Source organism: Pituophis catenifer, unplaced genomic scaffold (assembly GCF_029215685.1).
Source record: "Pituophis catenifer annectens isolate HBS135680 unplaced genomic scaffold, rPitCat1.0.hap2 SCAF_11, whole genome shotgun sequence".
Taxonomy (NCBI): Eukaryota; Metazoa; Chordata; class Lepidosauria; order Squamata; family Colubridae; genus Pituophis; species Pituophis catenifer.
The window spans coordinates 24,362,197-24,387,794 of NW_027256891.1; the positions used below are offsets into that span (position 1 = coordinate 24,362,197).

At 44.7% G+C, this 25,598-nt stretch overlaps 1 protein-coding gene across 2 annotated transcripts in view; it reads left to right on the top strand.

Moving 5' to 3' along the window:
* Nucleotides 1-14,940: 14,940 nt before the first annotated feature.
* Nucleotides 14,941-25,598, top strand: part of KIAA1210 (KIAA1210 ortholog) — a 28,830-nt gene continuing 18,172 nt past the window's right edge. The window contains exons 1-3 of one of the 2 annotated variants that reach the window (XM_070951804.1): nucleotides 14,941-15,219; nucleotides 21,085-21,167; nucleotides 24,932-25,103. In XM_070951804.1, the coding sequence (XP_070807905.1) occupies nucleotides 15,185-15,219; nucleotides 21,085-21,167; nucleotides 24,932-25,103 (290 nt within the window). In that variant the 5' untranslated portion in view covers nucleotides 14,941-15,184. Of the gene's footprint in view, nucleotides 15,220-20,875; nucleotides 21,168-24,931; nucleotides 25,104-25,598 lie in introns of those variants that run through there. The other variant, XM_070951803.1, reaches the window with a different exon arrangement.

Sequence of the window (25,598 nt, forward strand, 5' to 3'; positions counted from 1 at the left end):
AAATAGAATGAAATAGAAATGATAGGATAGGATAGAATAGGATGGGATAGGAATAGAATATAAATAGAATGATATAGAAATAATAGGATAGGATAGGGTATAAATAGAATGAAATAGAAAGGATAGGAATAAGAATAGAATGAAATAGCCAGAACAGAACAGAATAGAATAACAGTGTTGGAAGGGACCTTGGAGGTCTTCTAGTCCAACCCCTTGCTTGGGCAGGAAACCCTACACCATTTCAGACAAATGGTTGTCCAATCTCTTCTTTAAAACCTGGTTTATATTTTCCAGGTTAAAAGATTAATTCTCGGCTTCTGTTCAGACACCTTGGGGACAGTAGTGTTTGTTTGTCAAGCAATAATATCAATAATGGAGACTATTTTTTAGCTCAGGGCTGAAATGAGGGCTCTCTGAGCTTGGTGCTTTTCTTGGGGACGTCTCATGACCCAGCTAGGTAACGTCATCAGAGGACTAACAACGGCACCAAATCTTCATATTGCCATTGAAGATAGTCGATTCCCTTCCCTCGAATTAACATGATAAAGAAACCAGGGTAAAACATTTAATCCGCAACGGTGATGTTGCTCGGAGTTATTCTTTTGAGTTGGGTGGCCCTATGGGTGTTGTAAACAAATAAACAAATGCATGAATAAATTCTTTTATTCCAAACTCACATCGTCTGTTTGATGTGGCCGGCCCTGTTGCAATCAAACCTGATTGGCAACATTGGAACTAGCTGCACGAACATATATCTACTCTGTACATGCAATTCTCTGCAAGGCTCTTGCAATATCGATCCTACAACCTCACGGCTGTTTTTAAGTTGACCTCAATAATGGGAAAAACAAAACGCCTTTAAATGAGAATTTAGGGTAGTAGCACTATTAACCTGCTCCATGGGTGCTGGGGCCCTGAATGATCCCTTCCAATTTTATTTTACTTTTTAAAACATTTTTATTGTACATTTTCCTTCATTTTACATCGCAATTTCAATTTTGCAACAACGATATGCTGGTTGTTATCCGCACCTTTTTAAATATACATCCTACAACCATTTTTCTCTTGTTCGTACAGTATACTGTAGTTCATAGAAAAAAAGAGTAAAACTTGATATTACACAACATATTTATATCTATTGTATCCATGGTTATAACACACTTCTCTATACGTTTATCACTCTATATATTTTGATTTGCAATTATGTACAATCTAGTACCAATATTGCTTACGATACCTACTCTTCTATATAGCTTTATACTTTTATTTGTTTCTAACTTGTTCGTCATTCATTTTCTAACCTTTGCATCTATTGTCTAGCTAGCCAATCGTACCATATCAGGTAATACTCTGTTTCTCCTTTGTTTTTTAATTTCCATCGTTAACCTGTCCATTTCCACGCAATCTGATATTTTCTTTATTACCACTTCCTCTGTGGGTATACTTCCATTTTTCCAATTTTGTGCATACGTAATTCTACCCGTTGTTATTACATGTAACATTAAATATTGGATTATTTTATTGTATTTCCCCATTAGTATGCCTAGTAAAAAAAAGTTCTGGTTTTAGGTCTATTTGTTGTGTTACCATCTCCTCTAATCACTTTTTTTATCTTTGCCCAATATTTTTTCGCCGATGGACAGGTCCACTACATGTGATAATAAGATCCCTGTGCCTGTTTAAGATCCCTTCCAATTTTCACATACCTATCTTCTTTTTCTAGTTTATTCACCCCCACCCCCAGTTACCTGTTTATCCAGTAGTTACAATCATGGACATTTAAAAAAAACTATGAATCTATGTATATCTTCTCTGGCCCCACCAGGAAATGTGAAAGTTGCAAAATGTGAGTTGCTATGATTGTGGCAGCGTAGAAATGTGTTTAGTAAATAAATAAAATATTTAAATGTTCCTCGGCACTCACCGTATTTATTTATTTATTTATTTAGAGAAATTCAAATAAATGCAATGCAAATCAATGTGAATTTATTTGCTACCTATCTCGTAGCAAATGACTCTGTTCGCATATTCCCTGTCCTGTTTCTAAACATTTAATTAAAAAAAAATGAACAGAAAATTAGCATATAGTAAAAGGCCAACTTCAACCATAATCTGCATTGATAACCTGAAGTCCTTTTTAGATGAGTAACACTCTCCAATACAAGGGTGCCTGGTTATATCTGGAAGTTAATTCCATTTCTGATTGGCTCACAGTCACTATAGCAACCATTTTGTGTGTGGACAACCTGTTTTGCAAAAAAATAAAAATAAAAAAATTTACAGATTAGTGTATTTCGATTTTTGCAGAGGTTAGAATTTTGGGGTACTGTGTCAACTTGCAAAGCTTTCAAGTTGCCATGAGCAGGAAGGAGGGAGAACTGATAGAACTGATTGATTTCCCTAACTGAAGCTACATTCCATGCATGCTTTCTTACTGCAATCAGAAGGAGGGTGTTGGATTTCACAGCCAGCCAAAGTGGTTAATTGGAGAATGATAATTGATTTATGACATGGCCAGGGAGGAGGGGAGAGACAGGGTCATAGGGGGAACGTAAATCTACGTGGGATTAGTTCTAACTGCATCTGAATATTGCCGAAATGGTGCTCCTAATAAATGACTGTATTTCTTTTGAAGTTTGGCTCATGGCTCGTGAATTAATTAGGGCATCTTTCGGAAACTTTGCATACTGATGTTTGGGAAAACAAATTAGGGGACTGGAGGCTAACGCCTAAAACATATGATGAACGGTTGCAGGAAGTGGGCCTGGCTAGTCCAGTGAAGGACCAGAGGAGACAGGATAAGCAGTCTATTTAAGGGGCTGCCACAGAAAGGAGGGGCTCAAACTATTTTGAAGGCCAGACAAGGAATAATGGATGGAAACTGAACAAGGAGAGATTCAACCTAGAAATGAGGAATTTCCTGACAGAACAATCAACCCATGGAACAGAAGTTGCCTTCAGAAGTTGTGGGAGCTTCATCACTGGAAGCTTTCAAGAAGAGATTGGACTGCTATATGTCAGAAATGGTGCAGGGTCTCCTGTTTGGGCAGAGGGTTGGACTAGATGACCTACAAGGTCCCTTCCAACTCTGTAAATCTGTAAAACTCTGCTACGCAGATTTTATCACTGGAGTTTTAATTCTGTTCTTTCCCCACACGAGGGAGTGCTGGAATTAATGAAGGGCAATTTGAGATTTTTGAATTGAACAGGGTAAAAAAAAAAAATTCAAAATGCTATTGTCTTCCTTTATTTGTGGAATTTTGCAGTCGGAGAAGAGGGGGGAAAGAGAGGGAGAGAGAGAGAGATCCACAGATTTTCTTTCTTTCTTTCTTTCTTTCTTTCTTTCTTTCTTTCTTTCTTTCTTTCTTTCTTTCTTTCTTTCTTTCTTTCTTTCTTTCTTTCTTTCTTTTTTTAAAACTTAACCACTGACTTGAAGCCCATGGAAGGATTTCAGTAGTAAACAGTGCATTTTCCAATCCAAATGGTGGGTTCACACTTTACATGGAGCCTTTGCATGTCTTCGTCACCGTGACATCGTACAGTTGCAAGCTTAGCTTATTTATGTCTTTGTTTAATCAATTTGTACAGCTGCTCATCTCAGCCAGGGACAACAACAACAAACAGAATAAAAACTATTATATCATAGATAAAGGTAAAGATTCCCCTTGCACATATGTGCTAGTCGTTCCCGACTCTAGGGGGCGGTACTCATCTCCGTTTCAAAGCCGAAGAGCCAGCGCTGTCCGAAGACGTCTCCGTGGTCATGTGGCCGGCATGACTCAACGCCAAAGGCGCACGGAACGCTGTTCCCTTCCCACCAAAGGTGGCCCCTATTTTTCTACTTGCATTTTTGACGTGCTTTCGAACTGCTAGGTTGGCAGAAGCTGGGACAAGGAATGGGAGCTCACCTCGTTACGCGGCACTAGGGATTCGAACCGCTGAACTGCCGACCTTTCGACTGACAAGCTCAGCGTCTTAGCCACCGAGCCACCGTGCCCCTTTTTTAAAAATTATAAATGATATAATTATATTATAGATAACCCAAATTAATTAGATACCGTGGGCCGTTGAGAAGACACAGCACAAGCAATGCTAGCACCGATAACAGCCAGGAGGTGGGGTTTTTTGCGTGCTTGGAACCACAGCCCTGGCTGGATCCCCAAAATGGGTCTGTAAAACCACGCTCTGAATTTGTAGGCTCGGAATGCCTTCTTGACACTCAAATGAAGCTCAAGTATATTTGGCTAGAAAAACGGGGGTGGGGGGGGACTTTATTTATTCAGTCTATCTGGCTGCCCATCTGAACAAGTGAATCTCAACAGGGAACCATCTTAAAATAAATTAAGAACAATTCCATCCTCCTCCTTCTCTTCCTCCTCTTCCTCTCCTCCTCCTCCTTCTCTTCCTCCTCTCCTTCTCCTCTTCCTCCTTCTTCTCTCCATTCCCTTCTCATCCCTCTTTTCCATCTTCTCTTCCTCCTCCTCCTCCCCCTCCTCCTCTTCCACTCCCCCTCCTCCTCCTTCCCTCCTCCTCTTCCCCCTCCTTCTCTTCCTCCTCTCCTTCTCCTCCTTCTCTTCCTCCTCTCCTTCTCCTCCTCTTCCTCCTTCTCTTCCTTCTCTTCTCTTCTCCTCCTCCTTCTCTTCCTCCTCTCCTTCTCCTCTTCCTCCTTCTTCTCTCCATTCCCTTCTCATCCCTCTTCTCCATCTTCTCTTCCTCCTCCTCCTCCCCCTCCTCCTCTTCCACTCCCCCTCCTCCTCCTTCCCTCCTCCTCTTCCTCCTCCTTCTCTTCCTCCTCCTTCTCTTCCTCCTCTCCTTCTCCTCCTTCTCCTCCTCTTCCTCCTTCTCTTCCTTCTCTTCTCCTCTTCCTCTCCTCCATCTTCTCCTCTTCCTCCTCTTCTTCTCCTCTTCCTCCTCTTCCTCCTTCTTCTCTTCATTCCCTTCTCATCCCTCTTCTCCATCTTCTCTTCCTCCCCCTCCTCCCCCTCCTCCTCTTCCCCTCCCCCTCCTCCTCCTCTCCTCCTCTTCCTCCTCCTTCTTCTCTTCCTCCTCCTCTCCTCTCCCCACCCCTCTCCCTCCTCCCTCCTCCTCCCCCTCCCCCCCTCCTCCCATCCCAAACACAAAAAGTAGAATGCACAGAAGCCAAATCAGAGACCACGGACGGCAGTTGCAAGACCAGCCAGGAGAGGGCACCCTTCACACCTTCGGAAACCCAGGCCTGGCTACCCAGACCCGAGTTGATGAGCCTTCCGGAGACAGTCTTCAAGGGCAGCCCCAGGGACGGCACCTGGCAGTAGTCTTTCCCAACTCCTCTGCCTCGCCTTCCCGATTCCAGCTTCAAGCGGGGGATAGCAGCCCCGTACGACCATCGGAGCCGCCAAGAGAGGGAAAGAACCCTGGGGCGCTCTGCCCATGCTCCACGATGCTCTGGCCTTGCTTCCCGCAAAACCGTGCAGCTGCAGACGGGCAACGCGTTGCAGGGGCGGACGGAGCCCGAGAAGCGAGTCAGGAGATGATGGGGGAGCATTGCGCGCGTCGTGGGAACGCAGCCTCGGGGTTTTGCAAGAGCCAAGAGGAGGAAGGCGCCCGGGAGGAGCTCAAGCGTTGGCTCCGGGCGCCTGGCAGGCAGGCAGGCAGGCAGCCTGGTCCGCTCCCCGGCCGGGAACGCCCGTGGGCGGCGACTGCTCCTCGGCCGGCCGCGGAGGAAGCTGCAGCCGGGGCTGCTGGAGGAGAGCTGAGACCTCGGGGCAGAGACCTGGCGGCCAGGTACTGCAAAACCTTTGCAATATGGGGGGGTTGGGGGTTGGGAGGGAGGAAAGCAATCCCGGGGGTCTCCCTAGCTCCTTCCCCCCCCCACCCAACCCCCGCTTGCATTGCCCCAAGTGGGGCGCTGGTCTGAAGTTGCACCCCCTTTGCAAGGGGTCCTGCATCTAGAAATCTCTTCCCTCTTCCCTCCCTTTCCGTCGGGGGTCTTGGGTGACCCACATGCCCTGCCCATTGGTGTGTGTGTGTGTGGGGTGTGTGTGGGTGGAAAGTCAAGTCAAGTCAAGCGCACTCTGCCCATGCTCGGAGGCGCTCTTTTCTTTCCCCCCCTGGCTTTTTAAGTTTCCCATTTTGGGGGGTCTCCGCTGGGCTGGCTTAGCTTTGCGGAGCTCTTCCTCGCAGCTTTGCCCGGGCAAGGGAGTTGCGGGGTTGCGTGTCAGGAAAGGAGGAGAAGGAAGAGTTGTGTTGTTGCGGTCGGGGCGCTCCCGGGACGGGTCGGGGCTTGCAAAGGCCCGGAGCTCTTGCGAGAGAAGCGGTGCCTCTTCAAACAACCAGTGACAGACAGGTCTTCTCTTCGCACCTGGGACTGGCCCGGTCTTCTGAAAGCACCCTGGAAGGAGTGAGTGAGTGTGTGTGTGTGTGTGTCTGTGTGTTTCCTGGGGTGGGAAATAGAGTCCCTTTTGAGTGGGGGCATCTTCTTCTTTTCCTTCTCCTCCTCTCCTCCTTCTCTTCCTCCTTTCCTCCTTCTTCTCTTCCTTCTCTCTTCCTCTCCATCTTCTTCTCTTCCTCTTCTCCATCTTCTTCTCTTCCTCCTCTCCTCCTCTTCCTCCTCTGCATCCATCTTATTGATTGATTGATTGATTGATTGATTGGTTCGATTTATATGCCGCCCTTCTCCGGAGACTCAGGGTGGCTTACAATGCGTTAAGCAATAGCCTTCATACTTTTTGTATATACCTGCTTAGTAGGGCTTTTTGGGGCCCCCCCCAGCGGTGTTCTTTTTTTATACAAAGTCAGCTTATTGCCCCGCACAAACCGGGTCCTCATTTTACCTACCTCGGAAGGATGGAAGGCTGAGTCAACCTTGAGCCTGGTGAGATTTGAACTCGCAGTAATTGCAGGCAGCTGGTGCTACTTAACAGCGCTTTAGTCTGCTGCGCCACCAGGGCTCTTATTTTCCTGAAAATAAGACCCTGTCTTATATTTTTTGAACCCCGAAATAAGCGCTTGGCCTTATTTTTGGGGCAGTCTTATTATTTTGGGGCGCATGGAGCAAGATGGGGCTTCTCTTGCTGTCTTACCTGATTTCCAGCTCTGCGTTTAAATATTTTTGGGGAGGGATTTATTTATTTATTTATTTATTTATTTATTTATTTATTTATTTATTTGTCATATTTCTATGCTGTCCACTCTCCGAGGACTCTGGGCGGCTTACACCAAAGACAGTATACTAAATAGCATATTGCCCCCAACAATCTGGGTCCTCATTTTACCTACCTCGGAAGGATGGAAGGCTGAGTCAACCTTGAGCCTGGTGAAATTTGAACTCACAGTAATTGCAGGCAGCTGGCAGCTAAGTGCTACTTTAACAGCACTTTAGTCTGCTGCACCACCAAGGCTCCTGTTACTGTTACTTCTCCTTCTTTTTTTCCTCCTCCTCCTTCTTCCTGTCTTCTAACTGCTCAGATTTGATTTGTACCTGTTGAGTGGTGGTTCTAAATCAGTATTTTTTAAACTTGGCGTCTTTGAATGGTGTGGTATTCAACTCCCAGAATTCCCTAGCCAGCACATATGGACTTCAGTTCCCAGAATTCCACAGACATCATGTATGGACTTCAACTCCCAGAATTCCCTAGCCAGCACATATGGATTTGAACTCCCAGAATTCCCCAGTCGTTGCTATGGACTTGAACTCCCAAAATTCCCCAGCCATCACCCATGAACTTCACTTCCCAGAATTCACCATCCCTCATGTATAGACTTGACCTCTCAGAATTCCCCAGCCATCACCTATGAACTTCACTTCCCAGAATTCCCCATCCATCAGGTATGGACTTCTTCACTTCCCAGAAGAGCCTTGGTAGTACAGGGGTTTAAGGCACCCTGTTATTAAGCTGGTTATTAAGACCAGCTGCCTGCAATTTCTGCAGGGTTCGAATCTCGCCAAGGCTCAAGGTTGACTCAGCCTTCCATCCTTTCTAAGGTAGGTGAAATGAGGACCCAGTTTGTGGGGGCAATAAGCTGACTTTGTATAAATATACAAAAGCATGAAGGCTATTGCTTAATACATTGTAAGCCGCTCTGAGTCTTCGGAGAAGGGCGGCATATAAATCAAATTAAAAAAAAAAAAAATTCCCCAGCCATATGGGCTTCACTTCCCAGAATTCCCCAGCCATCAGTTGGGTTGATTTTAAATTTTGATATGGATTTTAAATTGATAAATTTTAAACTATGGGCCAAATTTAATTATTTTAAATCTATTTTTAATCGTACTTTATGTATAAATGTTTTATTTTGGCTGTTCACCGCCCTGAGTCCGAAAGGAGAAAGGCGGTATAGAAATTTGAATAATAAATAAATAAATAAATAAATAAATAAATAAATAAATCAGGTATGGATTTCAACTCCCATGTTGACTGGAGAATTCTGTGCTGAGCTGGATATATCTTAAGAATAACCCAGTTTGGAAAACTCTGTTCTAAACTGATTGTGATATTTGGAGAGTGGATTTCTAAGAGATCCTCAGTGTGCCGTTTGAAAGTGTGTCATGGAAATGTTGTGTTCAAGCAGGAAAAGAGAGAATGGCTCCGTTGTTGACGTGACTGCCGGAATGTTCCTTCCTCTTTAAAATCCACCCGAATTGCAGTTTTAAAGAGCTTTTATTTCTAAACCAGTAACATGACTATTATTATGTTTCGGTCTTTTTTTCTTTCTTTTTTTTTTTTTACAAAAGTTCATTTTCCATAGTTTGGTTTCCCTGCAAATTTTTTCAGTCTTTTTTCTTTTTTTTAAACAAAACTTCATTGGCCGCTGTTTTGTTTTCTGCTAATTTGTTCCAAACACCAGTTATACAGGCTCCTCCTGTGTATCTTTCTAGGAAGATAATGCTTTTTAACCCCAGAGGTATTTTCCTTAACTGTAGTAAATCAACCTTAACTGGCGAAGTTCGCAGAATTTCCTTAACTTCCACCTTTTGTTGGCAAACGACGCCTGTGATAAACCGCGAACGTGGTTAAAACTGAATATGTTATGTGAACTCAAGCCAGGCTCAAGCTTAAACCACATCTCGGCTCTTGCGGTTTTGCCAGCATATTTTACTAGCTGCCTTTGTGCAAATCCAATTGAGTTTAATGTTTGTTTCAGTGCCTGCTCAGTTGTAGCAGGACTTTCTTGCAAAACCGGGGATAGCATCAGCGGTGAGTTCCCGCTGGGGGATTCTGGGAGTTGAAGTCCACCCATCTTCAAGCTTCCAAGGTTGAGAAACACTGCTCTAAAAGGACACAAATGTTGGGCAAAATATGCATATGTGGTTAGAAAAAATGTTAAGGCAGCATATAGATTTTAAGCCAGTTCTGGCTTAATTTTTTTTTTTTTCCTTTTGGGCATGTCCACCACAGGTGGTAGTATGTGCCCGGTTTATTTAATTTAATTTAAGCCAGAATTATTTTTGTTACTCCTGGCAAATAGATGGGGAAGAAATGGAGATAGTGACAGATTTTATTTTCCTGGGCTCCAAGATCACTGCACATAGGGACTGCAGCCAAGGAATTAAAAGACGCTTGCTCCTGGGGAGGAAAGCTATGGCAAAGTTAGACAGCATTTTAAAAAGCAGAGACATCACCCTGCCAACAAAAGTGCGCATAGTCAAGGCGATGATTTTCCCAGTTGCAATGGATGGCTGTGAAAGCTGGACCATAAGGAAGGCTGAGCGCCAAAGAATGGAGGCCTTTGAACGATGGTGCTGGAGAAGACTCCTGCGAGTCCCTTGGACTGCAAGGTGATCCAGCCGGTCGATCCTATAGGAGATCAACCCTGACTGCTCTTTAGAAGGCCAGATCCTGAAGAGGAAACTCAAATCCTTTGGCCACCTAATGAGAAGGAAGGACTCCCTGGAGAAGAGCCTAATGCTGGGAAAGATTGAGGGCAAAAGAAGAACGGGACGACAGAGAACGAGGTGGCTGGATGGAGTCACTGAAGCAGTCGGCGTGAGCTTAAATGGACTCCAGAGGATGGTAGAGGACAGGAAAGCCTGGAGGAACGTTGTACCATGGAGTTGCGATGGGTCGGACACAACTTCGCAACTAACAACAACAACAAGGTCCGTCCTTATGCGACTGCTTCTTCTTCTCTCCGTATTACTCAATTTCTACCTTTTGCAGCCCTGCTAATTCCGAAACAGTCCGGTCCTGTTTGATCGGCTCGACCGGATTCAAACATTGCATAAAGCCATCCAGGAATTTAATTTGCACGATGGGTAAACTCAGCTGTAGGGGAGTTTGTATCGTACCCGTGATTGTGATGATATGCAAAGCTTGGCTCGTGGGTTCGAGGGAGGAGTGGTGAACCCAGCCTTTTGTGGATCCCTCTACAAATCACGGTGGAAGAGGAAAGTGGCTTGTTTCAACCTGGTTAGGGGGGGGGGGGAACGAAATTGGCAATTGGAGAGTTTAGGTTGTGTAGCTCACAGGTAAAGAGTTTTTAGACTGCCTCTCCGAAGTCTGAGGGAGTTGAAGATTTTGGCTTTGTCAGAACTTGCCTGTCTCTCTCTCTCTCTTCTTAGGGATGAAAATTAATTTCACAGAAGATTATGGTGTTTGTCCTTTACATAATATGTGTTTGGCAAAGTCAAGATTTTAACAGTACGTGTTTGGGATGAGAACACTTTCCCCCCCCCCCCACTTCTTTTAAAAGGATTCCATTTGCCCCTGGGGGCAGGCTGCTAATCTTAAAATTGTTTTTCTCCTGGCAGAGATAATATGCCAGATATTCCTGAGGTAGTCCTCAACTTAACAACGGTTTGTTTAGTGGCCATTTGGAGTTAGTGAAGAAAAGTGTCTTACGACTGTTTTTCACATTTATGACCCTGTGGTCACATAATGAGGACCCATAATGAGGACCCACAGAATGAGGACTCACAATAATGAGGACCCAGATTGTTGGGGGCAATATGCTATTTAGTATACTGTCGATTGTTGTAAGCCGCCCAGAGTCCTCGGAGAGTGGGCGGCATAGAAATATGATTTAATAATAATAAAAAAATAATCAAAATTCAGACGGTTGGCAATTAACTCATACTTATGACCGTCGCAGTGCCCCTGGGTCGTGTGTGAGCCCGTTTTGTGACCATCTGACAAGCAAAATCCATGGGGAAGTGGGATTCACTTAACAACCGTGTTACTAATTTAACAACTGCATGGATTCGTTTAACAACTGTGGCAAGGAAGGTTGTAAAACGGGGGCAAAATTCACTTCACACTCGCTCAGCGACAGAAATTTTGGGCTCAATGTGCGGTCGTAAGTCGAGGACTACCTGTAATAATTTCCTTACTCTTTGTGCAAAGTGGTAGTAGCGCCACTGAAGCTAACCTTAGGCCTCTTGCATTCAGAAGACTGAGGGTTTTATTAAACCGAGACCTCACATTACATTTAAATTTATGATCTATGACCAGCACGGATAATAATCAAAATGCAATTTCAGACAGAGTTAAAATACATTTATAAAACAATCTAACATCTACGAGGATTTTACAAAGAGACTGGACAGTCACTTGTCTGAGATGGTATGGGTCAGTGATGGCTAACCTTTTTGCCATCGCGTGCCAAAAGCGGGGGAGCACAGGAGGGTTGCATGTGCGTGTGCCCACAACCATAATTCTGGGGGCCCCGCCCCCGTGCATGTGTGCATGACCCCCCCACGCTCCCCCCCACTTTTGGCACGTGATGGCGTGGTGGACCCGGTAGGCCCGTTTTTCGCCCTCCCCGGGCTCCAGAGCCTTTCTTCCGGAAGTTGGCAAAAGGGCCATTTCTGGCCTCCGGAGGGCCTCGGAGGGAGGAGAGGCCATTTTTGCCCTCCTCAGGCTCCTAGAAAGGCTCTGGAGCCTGGGGAGAGTAAAAAACGGGCCTTCCAGTCCCACTGGAAGTTGGCAAACAGGCCATTTCCGGCTTCCGGAGGGCCTCTGGGGGGATGGGAAGGCTGTTTTCGCCCTCCCCAAGCTCCTAGAAAGGCTCTGGAGCCTGGGGACAGAGAAAAACAGGCCTTCCTCACAGACACACACCCCAGGCCCTCCGGAGGCAGGAAACTGTCTGTTTCCCTACTTCTGGTTGGCCCAGAAGGCTCGAAAATCAGTTGGCCAGCGCATGCATGCACGCCGGAGCTGAGCTCATGTGCCCGCCAATATGGTTCTGCTTGCCACCTGTGGCACATGTACCATAGGTTCGCAATCACGGGTCCATGATGGCGAACCTATGCACGCGTGTCACAGCTGGCACATGGAGCCTTTTCTGCGGGCACGCGAGCCGTCGCCCAGATCAGCTCCACCGTGCATGTGTGCGCCTCCTGCTGGCCAGCTGATTTTCAGTATGTGCAGGAGGCGGGGTGCATGCAGGAGACATGCGTGCACATGCGGAGTCACATGTGCATGCATCGAGGGGTCGTATGGGGGGAGCATGGGTGCGTGTATAGGTTCTCCTGCTTGAGCAGGGGGTTGGACTAGATGACCTCCAAGGTCCCTTCCAGTTCTGTTCTGCTCTAAGTGAGATCTAGGATGCAGCCTATATGAAATCGTAATGTAAACACGGAAATTATACAAAGTAGGACGGCATCTCAAATTGCAATGAAGTGAAAGTATCTAAAACTGTTAAGTCAACAAACGATGCCTAAAAATGTAATGAATTACAATTACAAAGTATGCATTGAGGGATATTGGCCCATCAGCACCAAGCAAGCAGTAATGTTGGTTTGTTTGAACTTGCTTAATTGGAAATGAATTAAGCAGGTTGTTAGCCGATGAATCTGCAGCTGTTCTCCAGAACAAAAGACTTAATCGGATGTTATATGAGTTACGACAATCCTAATTTTCATTTTCTTTCTTTCTTTCTTTCTTTCTTTTAGATTTTAATGTTTGTATTTCAATCTGGTATCCCTGATAGACAGGAATTGTTTTTATTCTGGTTGTATCTCCAGTCCTTGTTTGAGATGGCTGGTTTTTAAAAATTGATGAAAGAAAAGAATTACAGTTTCAGTTTTGGCTGAAGGCAGTTTATATCAGGCGTGAAATCCTGCAGGTTCTGACAGGTTCTGGAGAACCAGTAGCAGAAATTTTGAGCAGTTCAGAGAACCAGTAGCAGAAATTTTAAGTAGTTTGGAGAACCGGCAAAGACCACCTCTGGCTGACCCCAGAGTGGGGTGGGAATGGAGATTTTGCAATATCCTTCCGCCCAGGAGTGGGGAAGGAATGGGGATTTTGTAGTATCCTTCCCCTGGAGTGAGAGGGAATGGATATTTTGCAGTATCCTTCCCCCGCCATGCCCACCAAGCCACGCCCACAGAACCGGTAGTAAAAAAATTTGGATTTCACCACGGGTTTATATCACACAGAATTACCTTGTCTGATCTTGCCTCTCTCTCAAAACAAAGCCAATCCAAGGGCTGAGATTTGACCACAAATCATGATTTATTCAAGCTGCGGGGACTGTGCACTAAAACCCCCATCCAAACAACCTGTGTTTTGGATCTGTAAAAGTTATTTGAATGAGACCAAAAATGTTAGCTTTGCATACATAACATTTATTTATTGATTAGCCCTTGGGCCATATCAAAGTGCAGAGTTCTAGAAACTAATTATTACTAAAATTTGATGTAACTTTGCAAAACAGTAAGCATTGGATCTCTGCTTTCGGGGGCGGGCAGGCGTGGGAATGGTTTAATTACAGACAGAAAAAATACTCTCACTGCAGATATAGGTAGACTTTGACATACGACTTCAATTGAGCCTAGAATTTCTGTCGCTGAGCGAGACATTTGTTGTGAATTTTTGCCCCCTTGTACGACCTTCCTCGCCACCGTTGTTAAAGGAATCACTGCAGCTATTCAGCTAGTAATATGCTTGTTAAACAAATCTGGCTTCCCTGTTGATTTTGCTAGTCAGAAGGTCGCAAAAAGTTTAGAATAGACAGGCTTGTCCTACGGAGAAAACTCTGAAATGGTGTGAATTAATTGCAAATCCCCGATTAATTAAAAAAAAAAGAAGATAAGGGTGCTAGATTGGATTAACCACGTTTCCCACGTATTTCTGAGGCGAATGCTTCCTCTCCCTCTGAGTCAAACCAGCACGTAGAATTAGACAGATCCGTCCAACTTCTGCAAAAGTTAAAAAAAAAAAAAAAGGGAAGCAAAATAAGAAACACGAAAATGACTGGCCATCAGATGTTGCTGGCCACGGAAAGAAAAAAGGATTGGTTGAACTGGTGGGAAGCCCAGTCAGAAAAATATGTATATATATGTTGCAACAATTTTGTGGCATGTTGGCATTCCTCCTTGCCAAAGGGAACAAACTTGATATTCTTCTTGATAAACTGTTTATGCGGATGCTTTTAGTTCCCTTGCTCGTTCCAAATGTTTATCTGGAATGATTAAAACTATCCGTTTTTGTGTTTGTGTTTTTAAAAAATAAAAATTCCCAGGGAGATGGGACAGTTCCTTTTTTTTTTGTTCGTCCGGAGGCTTTTGTTATCTCTGCCAAAAAGAGACAAATGGTTTAAGATTTGGGGCTGAGATGCTGCGGTTTGGTTGAGCTGTAAAGAGAGAGAGAAGAGAGAGAAAGCGGAAAAGAGAGAGAAGAGGGAGGACAGAGAAAGGAGGGAGAAAGAGAAAGAGAGAAGAGAGAGAGGAGAGAGAGAGGAGAGAGAGAAAGAAGGGAGAGGGAAAGAGAGAAAAGAGAGAGGGAAAGAGAGGGAGGGAGAAAGAGAGAGAGAGGAGAGAAAGAGAGGAGAGAGAGAGAGAAAGAAGGGGGAGAGAGAGAAGAGGGAGAGAGAGAGTGGGAGGGAGAAAGAGAAGAGAGGAGAGAAAGAGAGAGGAGAGAGAGAGAGAGAAAGAAGGGGGGAGAGAAGAGAGAGGGAAAGAGAGAGAGAAAGTGGGAGGGAGAAAGAAAGAGAGAGAGTGGGAGGGAGAGAGAGAACGAGACAGGAAAAAGAGGGGAGTGAACAGTTCGTACCAGGGTTGGGAACAATTCTGCAAAACCTACTGTGACTTTACATTGTATCAGCAAACCGGCTGTTGTATCTTTGTGGTTGCGTTGGGAAATTGGCAAGTGTGGATTTTCTCAGTGTTCAGTTCAGCAGCTCAGATGGGGGCGGGAAACGCTTGCCAGATGAAGGCTCAAATATTTGTGGATTGACCGGGGCTGTAAGATCCGTATAAAAGATCATGGCAGGTTTTTACAACTGTCTGAAGACGAACAAGTAAGTGGTTTTCATTTACGCATTCTTGCTTTTCTCCTTCCTCTTCCTTCCGAAGAGAGACCACGGTTTAGTGGATGCTGGAAAGCAAAACACAACCTCTTACTTACTTACTTACTCACTATAACGCCTTCCTTGTTACAACCTCCGTTCTTCCGTCGTAAATAGTTTGGGGGGGGGCTTGTAAACCCCCGAGCAACCTCTGCAGATTTGGAGATGCCTTTGGGAAGGAAAGCACTCGCTTCATTTGACAGAGGAGTTTGCTAATAAAACTTTTTTTGCTTTTCTTGAAGTGCCATGAAATTAAAAAAGAAAAGGAGTGGGGGGGAGGGATATTGATCAGGGACACCACAATTCTGTGCTGGTTTATTAAGAAAGAGGGGTCCAGAGAGTTTCATAGCTGGGGAACAAGAATTTTTTGGGTACTGACCCGGTTAGTGACTGTAATTGATTAAAGGTAAAGGTTCCCCTCGCACATATGTGCTAGTCGTTCCCGACTCTAGAGGGCGGTGCTCATCTCCGTTTCAAAGCCGAAAAGCCAGCACTGTCCGAAGACATCTCCGTGGTCATGTGGCCGGCAGGACTCAATGCCAAAGGCGCACGGAACGCTGTTCCCTTCCCACCAAAGATGGTCTTCATTTTTCTACTTGCATTTTTTTACCTGCTTTCAAACTGCTAGGTTGTCATAAGCTGGGACAAGTCACGGGAGCTCACCCCGTTACAAATAATTAGCAATTGATTAGTAATTGATTAGAATGGGATTCCCTTGCATCAGGAGGCCATGGTCATTGAGAAAGAAGGCTATTTTAGGTTGAAAAAGCTTTGGAGTTTATCTCCTTTCTGGAATTTTGGAACAAGAGCATGGTAAACTTGTGATAAGAAATCCTTTGAAGTCGGATAAACTGTTTTATGAAGCCTTAGGTTGAATGAAGTAGCAGAGGAGGGTTCATAACCGGATAGGAATTTGGAACATAAAATAACATAAAATTCCCCTATGCTGCCTGGGGAATTTGGGGGAGTGGAAGTTCCCACATTTTTCAGTTGCCAAGTTTGCAAAAACACTATTCTACAATTTTTGGTAGCCAGGACATCTCCATTCTGGGATATCTCGATACCACTCTGGTGTACAGTTATATATATTTTCTGAAAGTTCTCCCATCCGTACACTAATCAGGTTGAACCCAGCTTAGCTTTCTCAAATCAGCCTTCAATAAAATTATCCACCTTCAGTTACTGGGACCCCAAAAGAGTTTTGGTTGTGAGAACATTGTTATCAAATCAAACTTTATTATGGTCAAAAATCAGCCTAGACAGCATTGTCAATATCAACATCGCTTTCACAGACCTTACTGAATTAGTTGGGTCTCAAGCTGTACAGACATGGAGTAGGGAACAGGGAGAACAATTATCCAGTGGAACAACTCAGGAAATTTCTTTTTATTTCTGAGCAAGAGGTTTGACTAGAAGACCTCCAAGGTTCCTTTCAATGCCATTATTCTGTTACAAGCTGGCTGGGGAATTCTGGGAATTGAAGATTCACACGTTTTAAGGTTGCCTTTAAGTTTGGAAAATACAGCTAGCCCTCCCCTTATGACCACAACGGAGCTCCAACGTTGCTGTTGTGAAGTGAGACATTGGTTAAGTGAGTTTTGTTTGGCCAAATTTTTCTTGCCACCTTTGTGAAGGGATTCACTGCAGCTGTTATGTTAGTCACCCCGGTTGTTAAGCGTTGTCGTTGCTTGTCAGGTCGCAAGAGAGGATCACTGCGACCGTCATAAGTATGAACCAGCCTCTGATTTTTGAGCGAGGGGATGCTGCAACGGTCATAAGGTTATTTACGGGACCGCCTGCTACCACCAATAGCCTCCCACTGGCCGGTACGCTCTCATAGAGAGGGGCTCCTCCGGGTGCCGTCGGCCAAACAATGTCGACTGGCGGCCCCCAGGGGGAGAGCCTTCTCTGTGGGGGCACCTACTATCTGGAACGAGCTCCCCCCGGAGATACGGAGGATCCCGGATCTGCGCACCTTCCATCGCGCACTCAAGACTTTCTTATTCCATCAAGCCAGCCTGGCCTAAATCTTCTCCCCTTTAAAATGTAAATTTTAATTTGTTTTTAAAATTATTGGGTGTTTTAAATTTGTCTCGGCCAAATTGTTTAATTCGGTTTTATTCTGTTTTTAAATTTTGTATTTATGTGTTTTATTCTGTGGCTGTTCACCGCCCTGAGTCCTTCGGGAGTAGGGCGGTATACAAATCCAATAAATGAAATGAAATAAATGAAATAAGTGCGAAACATGGTTACAAGAGTCACTTTTGCCGGTGCCGTTGTAACTTTGAAAGCGAACGGTTGTAAGTTGAGGACTACCTAAATGGTAGATGTAGTAAATGTTTGATGTTACTCCATCAAACATCTACAAAAGAGACCTTCCTGGCAATCCACCCTAAAGACGCCTTGCGGATTGAATTCCTTGGCCACAGAACATCTGTATTGAATCCACTTGGACTCAAATAAACCGGTGGGGGGGGAAGGGGAGAGCAATTTAATCTCTCCACATTGCTTCCCTCCCCCACCCCACCCTTTAAGGTGCCCCCTCCCCTTCCAAACCCATTGAAATGTAATTGACTCTTTCTCGAGTGCTGCTGCTGCTGAGTCTTTGCTAGCTATTTGAAAAACGCCAAGCATTTTTTCAGCGGGCGCTCTGATCCGGTTCCAGAAGTATGATACCATATCCTGCATTTGAGGGAGGGGTGGTGGGGGGTGGAGAGGAAATGAGAGGGGTGGGCCGGAGAAGGGAGATGGTTCTTGCTTTTTGCAATTTTTTTTAAAAAAATAAAAAATAAGGGGGTTGCCAGGCACAGCGCTGCTCAGAGGTGGGGGTGGGACAGCCTGCTGTGTATATGTGTGTGTGAATTAGAAACACATTGGGTCCAATAATGTTTGTGAGATTGTGAATGCCGACATGGGGCTTCTCGCTGTGTTGTAGGACGGGCAAGAAGTAACACTAAGCCGCACAAGATACTTTTCTCCACCATCATCCAGCCTGTGTCACAACTCGCAGCTCAGAGGAGACGAGGCAGGAGTAGAGACAACCTCACACATTGCACGAAACCAAAAGTTTGTTTGGTTTCCACACTTCCACGCCACACTTCCTGAAATCAAGCAGAGAGGGATGCGCGTTCCTCCGTCGTCCGTCCTTAGCTAACAAATCCTGCTGTAGAAATCACAACGCCTCTGTGTGTGTTTGTGTGTGTGACACACCGAGCTTGCACTCGGCTGCATTATGATTTAGTGGGTTGGGCGCCTCAAATCATAGTGTGGCGCATTTGACGGGTGCTGTGTGTGACCTGGTCAGCACGAAAATGGCACTTGTCCCATCCTGTTGGGTTGTGCTTCCTTTTTGAAAAACATTGAGCTGTTTAAAGAAAACATATGTGAAAACGCAAGGCAGCGGATGGAAAAGAATAAAATGATGTGTTTGAAATGTCAAGGAGATGAGATAGATAGATAGATAGATAGATAGATAGATAGATAGATATAGATTCTGTAATAGATAGATAGATATAGATACTGTAATAGATAGATACATACATAATAGATAGATATAGATACTGTAATAGATAGATAGATAGATCAATAGATGAGAGAGAGATAGATATAGATTCTGTAATAGATAGATAGATAGATCAATAGATAGAGAGATAGAGAGATATAGATTCTGTAATAGATACTGTAGATACATAATAGATAGATATAGATACTGTAATAGATAGATTGATAGATACATAATAGATAGATATAGATACTGTGATAGATAGATAGATAGAGAAGATACATACATAGATAGATAATAGATAGGTATAGATAGATAATAGATAGGTATAGATACTGTAATACATAGATGATAGATAGATAGATAATAGATAGGTATAGATAGATAATAGATAGGTATAGATAGATAATAGATAGGTATAGATACTGTAATACATAGATGATAGATAGATAGATAATAGATAGATAGATAATAGATAGATATAGATAGATACCGTAGTAGATAGATAGATAATGATAGATAGATAGATAGATAGATAGATGAAAGAAAGAAGGAAAGAAAGAAACAAAAGAGAAAAGAAAAGAAAAGAAAAAAGTAAAGAAAAGAAAAGAAGGACTAGGGGAGACATGATAACAGTCCTCCAATATCTCAGGGGCTGCCGCAAAGAAGAGGGAGTCAAGCTATTCTCCAAAGCCACCTGTAAGTTGTGGTCACGAGACTCTGTGAAAGCTGTAAATGTGAATGGCCAAAATGCAGTCACGTGACCAGTTGTAAGTTGAGAACTACCTGTATTTACTTCCTCAGTTTAATACAAGTAGTCCTTGACTTAGAACACTTTGGTTAGCGACCGTTCGAAGTTACAATGGCACTGAAAAAAGTGACTTAGGAGCATTTTTCACACTTACGACCATTGCAACTTCCTCATAGTCACATGATCAAAAGTCAAACGCTTGGCAAGTGACTCATATTTATGACAGTTGCAGCGTCCCTGGGGGGGCGGGGGTCACGTCAGAGGTGGGTTTCAGCAGGTTCTGACCAGTTCTGGAGAACCGGTAGCAGAAATTTTGAGTAGTTCGGAGAACCAGTAGTAAAAATTCTGACTGGCCCCGCCCGCATCTATTCTCTGCCTCCCGAGTCCCAGCTGATCGGGAGGGAATGGAGATTTTGCAGTAACCTTCCCCTGCCACGCCCACCAAGCCACACTTACCAAGCCACGCCATGCCCACAGAACCGGTAGTAAAAATTTTTGGAACCCATCACTGGGTCACGTGATCCCCCTTTTGCGACCATCTGTCAAGCAAAGTCCAATGGGGAAGCCAGATTCGCTTACCAACCCGTGTGACTCATTTAACGCCTGGAGTGATTCACCTTCTCAATTGTGTCAAGGAAAGTGGTAAAATGCGGCCAAACTCACTTCAACAAAGGTGTCACTTAACCACCGAAATTTGGCAGCCAGCAAACACTCTGCTGCCCATTGGGAGACTAAGGAGAGTTTCCTTAGTCTCCCAATGGGCAGCAGAGTGTTTGCTGGCTGCCAGAAAAAAAAGCCTAATCGTATGGATTTTTTAGGAATGCTACGTCAAAGTCAACAAACCACATTATGGCTTTGCAAACTCTGATCAAAATCTGGGCTGGGTGAGTCTGCTTTTGTTTTATGGGTGCCCGGAGTTGAGGGAGAAAACCGAACAAAAAACCCGAATAAATGTGGAAAAGATTTGGGATTTAGGCCAAAGACCCCGCCAACGGGCGGAAAATGTTGGTTGGGCTTAGCCGTCCACTTCAGGATTGCTTGAACCCTCTAATTTTTATTTATTTTTTAAAATCATGTTTGCTTTGTTTTCTTATCAAGAACATTAAGGACTAGAGTCTTCCTTTAAAAAATATTCCCAAACCACAGGCGTTTGCACTGAGTCAACTTCAGGCTACGGCTTCCTGGATGCCTGTCAGAAGGTCTCCTTTTCAGCCGGAAAAAACATATTTAGGGTTGGGCCCCGTGAGTTTCTCTCCTCCAGCGGTGTTAAAATAAAAAATAAAAATTTAAAAAGTGTGCGGCCTTTTAATGTTTTCTTTCCTCTCCTGCACACCCTGATCCCGGATTTCCTGAAAGGGTGGGCGAGCCTTTTCCGCAAAAGCAAAGATAGTTTTCCAGTTCGAGCCGGAGACTGGGGAGGCTTTGAGAAGCGCCCCAGATCCTGGTGGCTCCCCCACAGCAGCTCCAGTTGGGTGCTTGTTGTGTGATGAATTCGAGCGGTGTCTTGCATGGATCTCAAAGCCCTCGGGATAAATTCCTCTGCTTCCTCTGCTTGCAACTTTAGGAACTGCATCGCGATGACCCCGTCGGAGGAGCAACCAACAGAGACGTTGGATGGCGAGGAAGCGGCGGCCGACGCATCTTCAGGTGAGTTCTTAAAAACAACCAACGCTGGGAAGTGGGGGAGGGAGTTTTCAAGCCGTTGGGTTTTAAGAGTCAGGGTCGTGACAGCGGGAGCGTGCGCCTATCCCTCTGCACTTTTTCCAAGCCCAAAGGGAGATTTCCTGACAGTGAGAACAATGAACTGAACAATAACGGAGTTGGAAGGGGGACCTTGGAGGTCATCTAGACCAACCCCCCCTGCTCACGCAGGAGACCCAAAACGCCTGAGGTGAGGACAAAACATCATAGGTGGAAGATGATCAACGAGATCATCATTCAACCTAGCACGAAGGACAACATTTCACCCCTGATCCTTGACTTCGCAAGGTGATACTTTGACTTTGCAAATTAGAATAGAAAATAGAAAATAAATAGAAAATAGAATAGAATAGAATGAAAATAAAATAGAAGATAGAAGATAGAAGATAGAAGATAGAAGATAGAAGATAGAAAATAGAAAATAGGATAGGATAGAATAGAATAGAAGAGAAGAGAAGAGAAGAGAAGAGAAGAGAAGAAAAGAAAAGAAAAGAAAAGAAAAGAAAAGAAAAGAGAAAAGAAAAGAAAAGAAAAGAAAAGAAAAGAAAAGAAAAGAAAAGAAAAGAAAAGAAGATTGGAATAAGAACGGAACGGAACGGAACGGAACGGAACTGAACAGAACAGAACAGAACAGAACAGAACAGATACAGGAGAGAATGGAATGGAATGGAATGGAATAGAATAGAATAGAATAGAATAGAATAGAATAGAATAGAATAGAATAGAATAGAATAGGAGATTGGAATAAGAATGGAATGGAATGGAATGGAATGGAATGGAATGGAATAGAATAGAATAGAATAGAATAGAATAGAATAGAATAGGAGATTGGAATAAGAATAGAATAGAATAGAATAGAATAGAATAGAATAGGAGATTGGAATAAGAATTGAATAAGAATAGAATAGAATAGAATAGAATAGAATAGAATAGAATAGAATAGAATAGAATAGAATAGGAGATTGGAATAAGAATGGAATGGAATGGAATGGAATGGAATGGAATAGAATAGAATAGAATAGAATAGAATAGAATAGAATAGAATAGAATAACAGAGTTGGAAGGGACCTCTTAGCCACTGAGCCACCGTGTCCCTTAAAGAAGGAGTAGAGTAGAGTAGAATAAATAGAACAGAATAGAATAGAACAGAATTCTTTATTGGCCAAGGGTGATTGGACACACAAGGAATTTGTCTTCGTTGCATAAGCATAATGCAGAAAATGGTCCAATTCAGTCAAGTACTTAAAGGCTGCTCTGGGTGCCACCCACCCAAGTTGTGTTAATTGTCTCCATTGCCCCCCATCATCTCCAACACAGCCGAGGGAAAAACAGGTAGTCATTCTTCTTGTCTGCGTCGTTTGTGTCTCCGAGGGGATGGCCGTCTGCAGTGAATGGTGGTGTCACAGTCTTGTTCGCACCCTGCTTTCCTGGCACCGGAGTGTTTGGGCAAGTGTGTGTGCGTGTGTGTGTGTGTGTGTGAGAGATTAAAAAAAAATCTGATTTGCAGAAAGCTGGAGACAAAAGATCCACTTAAAGGATGCTTTGTCTGTCTTTGTTTCAAAGGAGTCCCCCCCAGCTGCGAGAACGGCCTCTGGCTGAGCCGAAGAATGGGCCACGGTCCCTTCACGGCTAGCCTCTGCCCCTCTCATGATGTCTGTGCAAGCCACGGGCATCGGCCCCGCCTCACGCACGAAAGCTGGCTGGTCTTTGGCACAGGAGCTCAAAGGGGTTGCAAGGTTTCCCTCTGTGTGTGGCAGACACGCAGCTCCCCCGCAGCCCAGAAACTCCAGGTTGATTTTGATCAAGGAGAATACTGGCAGTTCAATTTCCAAGTGAAAGCCAACTCCGTTCCTTAGTAGCACTGATGAGGTTGCCTAGTTTGGTAATGAAATGTCTGCAAGGAAGCAACCAAGATCAGAGAGCACCAAGGACCCCACAGTTGTCTTCAACTTTTTCTCACTCTTCCTCCTCCCCCCTCTTCCCCCCTCCTCCTCCTCCTTTTTCCTCCTCTTTTTCTTTCCCCTTCCCCTCCTCGTTTTTCTTCCCCTTCTCCCTCCCTTCCTCCTTTTTCTTCCCCTTTCCCCCCTCTTCCTCTTCCTCCTCCTCTTACACCACCACAACCCCTTCCCTTCTAGCACTGATGACATTCCCTAGTTTGGTAATGAAATGTCTGCAAGAAAGAGCCTTGGTAGTACAGTGGTCTAAGGCACCCTGTTATTAAGCTGGTTATTGAGACCAGCTGCCTGCAATTACTGCAGGTTCGAATCTCCCCAGGCTCAAGGTTGACTCAGCCTTCCATCCTTTCTAAGGTAGGTAAATTGAGGACCCAGTTTGGGGGGGCAATAAGCTGACTTTGTATAAATATACAAAAGGATGAAGGCTATTGCTGAGCACATTGTAAGCCGCCCTGAGTCTCCGGAGAAGGGCGGCATATAAATCAAATTATATAAAAAAAAAAAATCAGCCAAGCTAAGAGAGCACCTGGGACCCCTTCGAGGTTAATTTTCCATGGAGCTCTGAAATGCAATCCAGTAATCCAAAATGTAATAAAAGGTGGAAAGTCACAGGCTTGGCATACCAAGAAGGTTAGATTCTCAGCTGTGGCTGAGCCGTGGTGGCACAGTGGGTTAGAATGCAGTACTGCAGGCTAATCTTGCTGACTCCTGATTGCCAGCAGTTTAGCAGTTCAAATCTCACCAGGCTCAAGGTTGACTCAACCTTCTAAACTTCCGAAGTCTATAAAATGAGGACCCAGATTGTTGGGGGCAAGATGCTGACTCTGTAAACTGCTTAGAGAGGGCTGTAAAACACTGCGAAACAGTATATAAGTTTTATTGCTTGCAAAGGGGGGAGGGAGGGAAGAAGGAACGAAGAAAGGAGGGAGGGAGAGAGAGAGGAAGGAAGGAAGGGAAGGGAAGGAAGAGAGGGAGGGAAGAAGGGAAGGAAGGAAGGAAGAAAGGACGGGAAGGAAGGAAGGAAGGAAGGAAGGAAGGAAGGAAGGAGGGAAGGAGGGAGGGAGGAAGGAAGGAAGGAAGTTGTAGTGACACAGTTGTTACAATGCGGCATTGAGGCTGACTCTGCTCAGTGCCAAGAGTTCGATTCTCACCAACACAAGGTTGGCTCAGCCTTCCATCCTTCTGAGGTGGGTAAAATGAGGACCCAGATTGTTGGGGGCAAGATGCTGACTCTGTAAACTGCTTAGAGAGGGATGTAAAGCACTGCGAAACAGTATATAAGTTTTATTGCTTGCGAAGGAAGGAGAGTGGGAAGAAGGAACGAAAGAAGGAGGGAGGGAGGGAGAGAGAGAGAGGAAGGAAGGAAGGGAAGGGAAGGAAGGGAGGGAGGGAGGAAGGGAAGGAAGGAAGGAAAGGAAGGAAGGAAGGGAAGGAAGGAAAGAAGGACGGGAGGAAGGAAGGAAGGAAGGAAGGAGGGAAGGAGGGAGGGAGGAAAGAAGGAAGGAAGGAAGTTGTAGTGACACAGTTGTTACAATGCAGCATTGCAGGCTGACTCTGCTCAGTGCCAAGAGTTCGATTCACAGCCTTCCATCCTTCCGAGGTGGGTAAAATGAGGACCCAGATTGTTGGGGGCAAGAGGCTGACTCTGTAAACAGCTTAGAGAGGGCTGTAAAAAATAATGTAAAGTGGTATATAAGTCTAAGTGCTATGGCTATTAAACCAGTCTAAGCTGGTTTGTTTTTGTTTTTTGCACAGGGAAGAAAAAATCCAAATTCCAGACCTTCAAGGACTTCTTCGCCAAGAAAAAGAAGAGCAAAGATCTCCCGTCCTCCCCGGAAGAGACGAAGCGAAAGCCGAGCCAGGACAACAGCGATGGCGGCTCTCCTCCCTTGGACTCCATCTTGCTCCATTCGCCTGGGGAAATCGAGTGAGTTGTACCTCCCCGTCTTTGTGTGTCCCGTTCCCCCCTACTCCCCCCCCCAGCGAGGAAGCTCTTGTCGCTCGTGTCGGGCGCACAAACAAATCTCACAGCTGGCTTGGAATTCGGAGAATTTCCTCTTTCCCTTTTGCAAGCGTGCCTCCCGACGGTTTTTTGAGTGGCGCAACGTTTTCCCTCGGAAGGGAATGGTTTCACTGGCAGAAAGCGAAAAAACGAGAGGAAGTCAGACTGACTGCCCCTTTCCTGAAAAACCCATCCAGATGAAGCTAATTAGTGGTATGTGCGGGGTTGGCTTAAAACGGTTGCATGTGTGTTGGCACATCTGTGTGCACGTATTGTATTGCAGCGCCTTGCATCGCACAGGTAGGCCTCGACTTAACATTAACAAAAAGAAACCCGCATTTCTGCTGCTAAGTGAGATGGTTCGGTGAGTTTTGCCTCGTTTTACGACCTGTCTTGCCTTAGTCGTTCAGGGAATCTGTG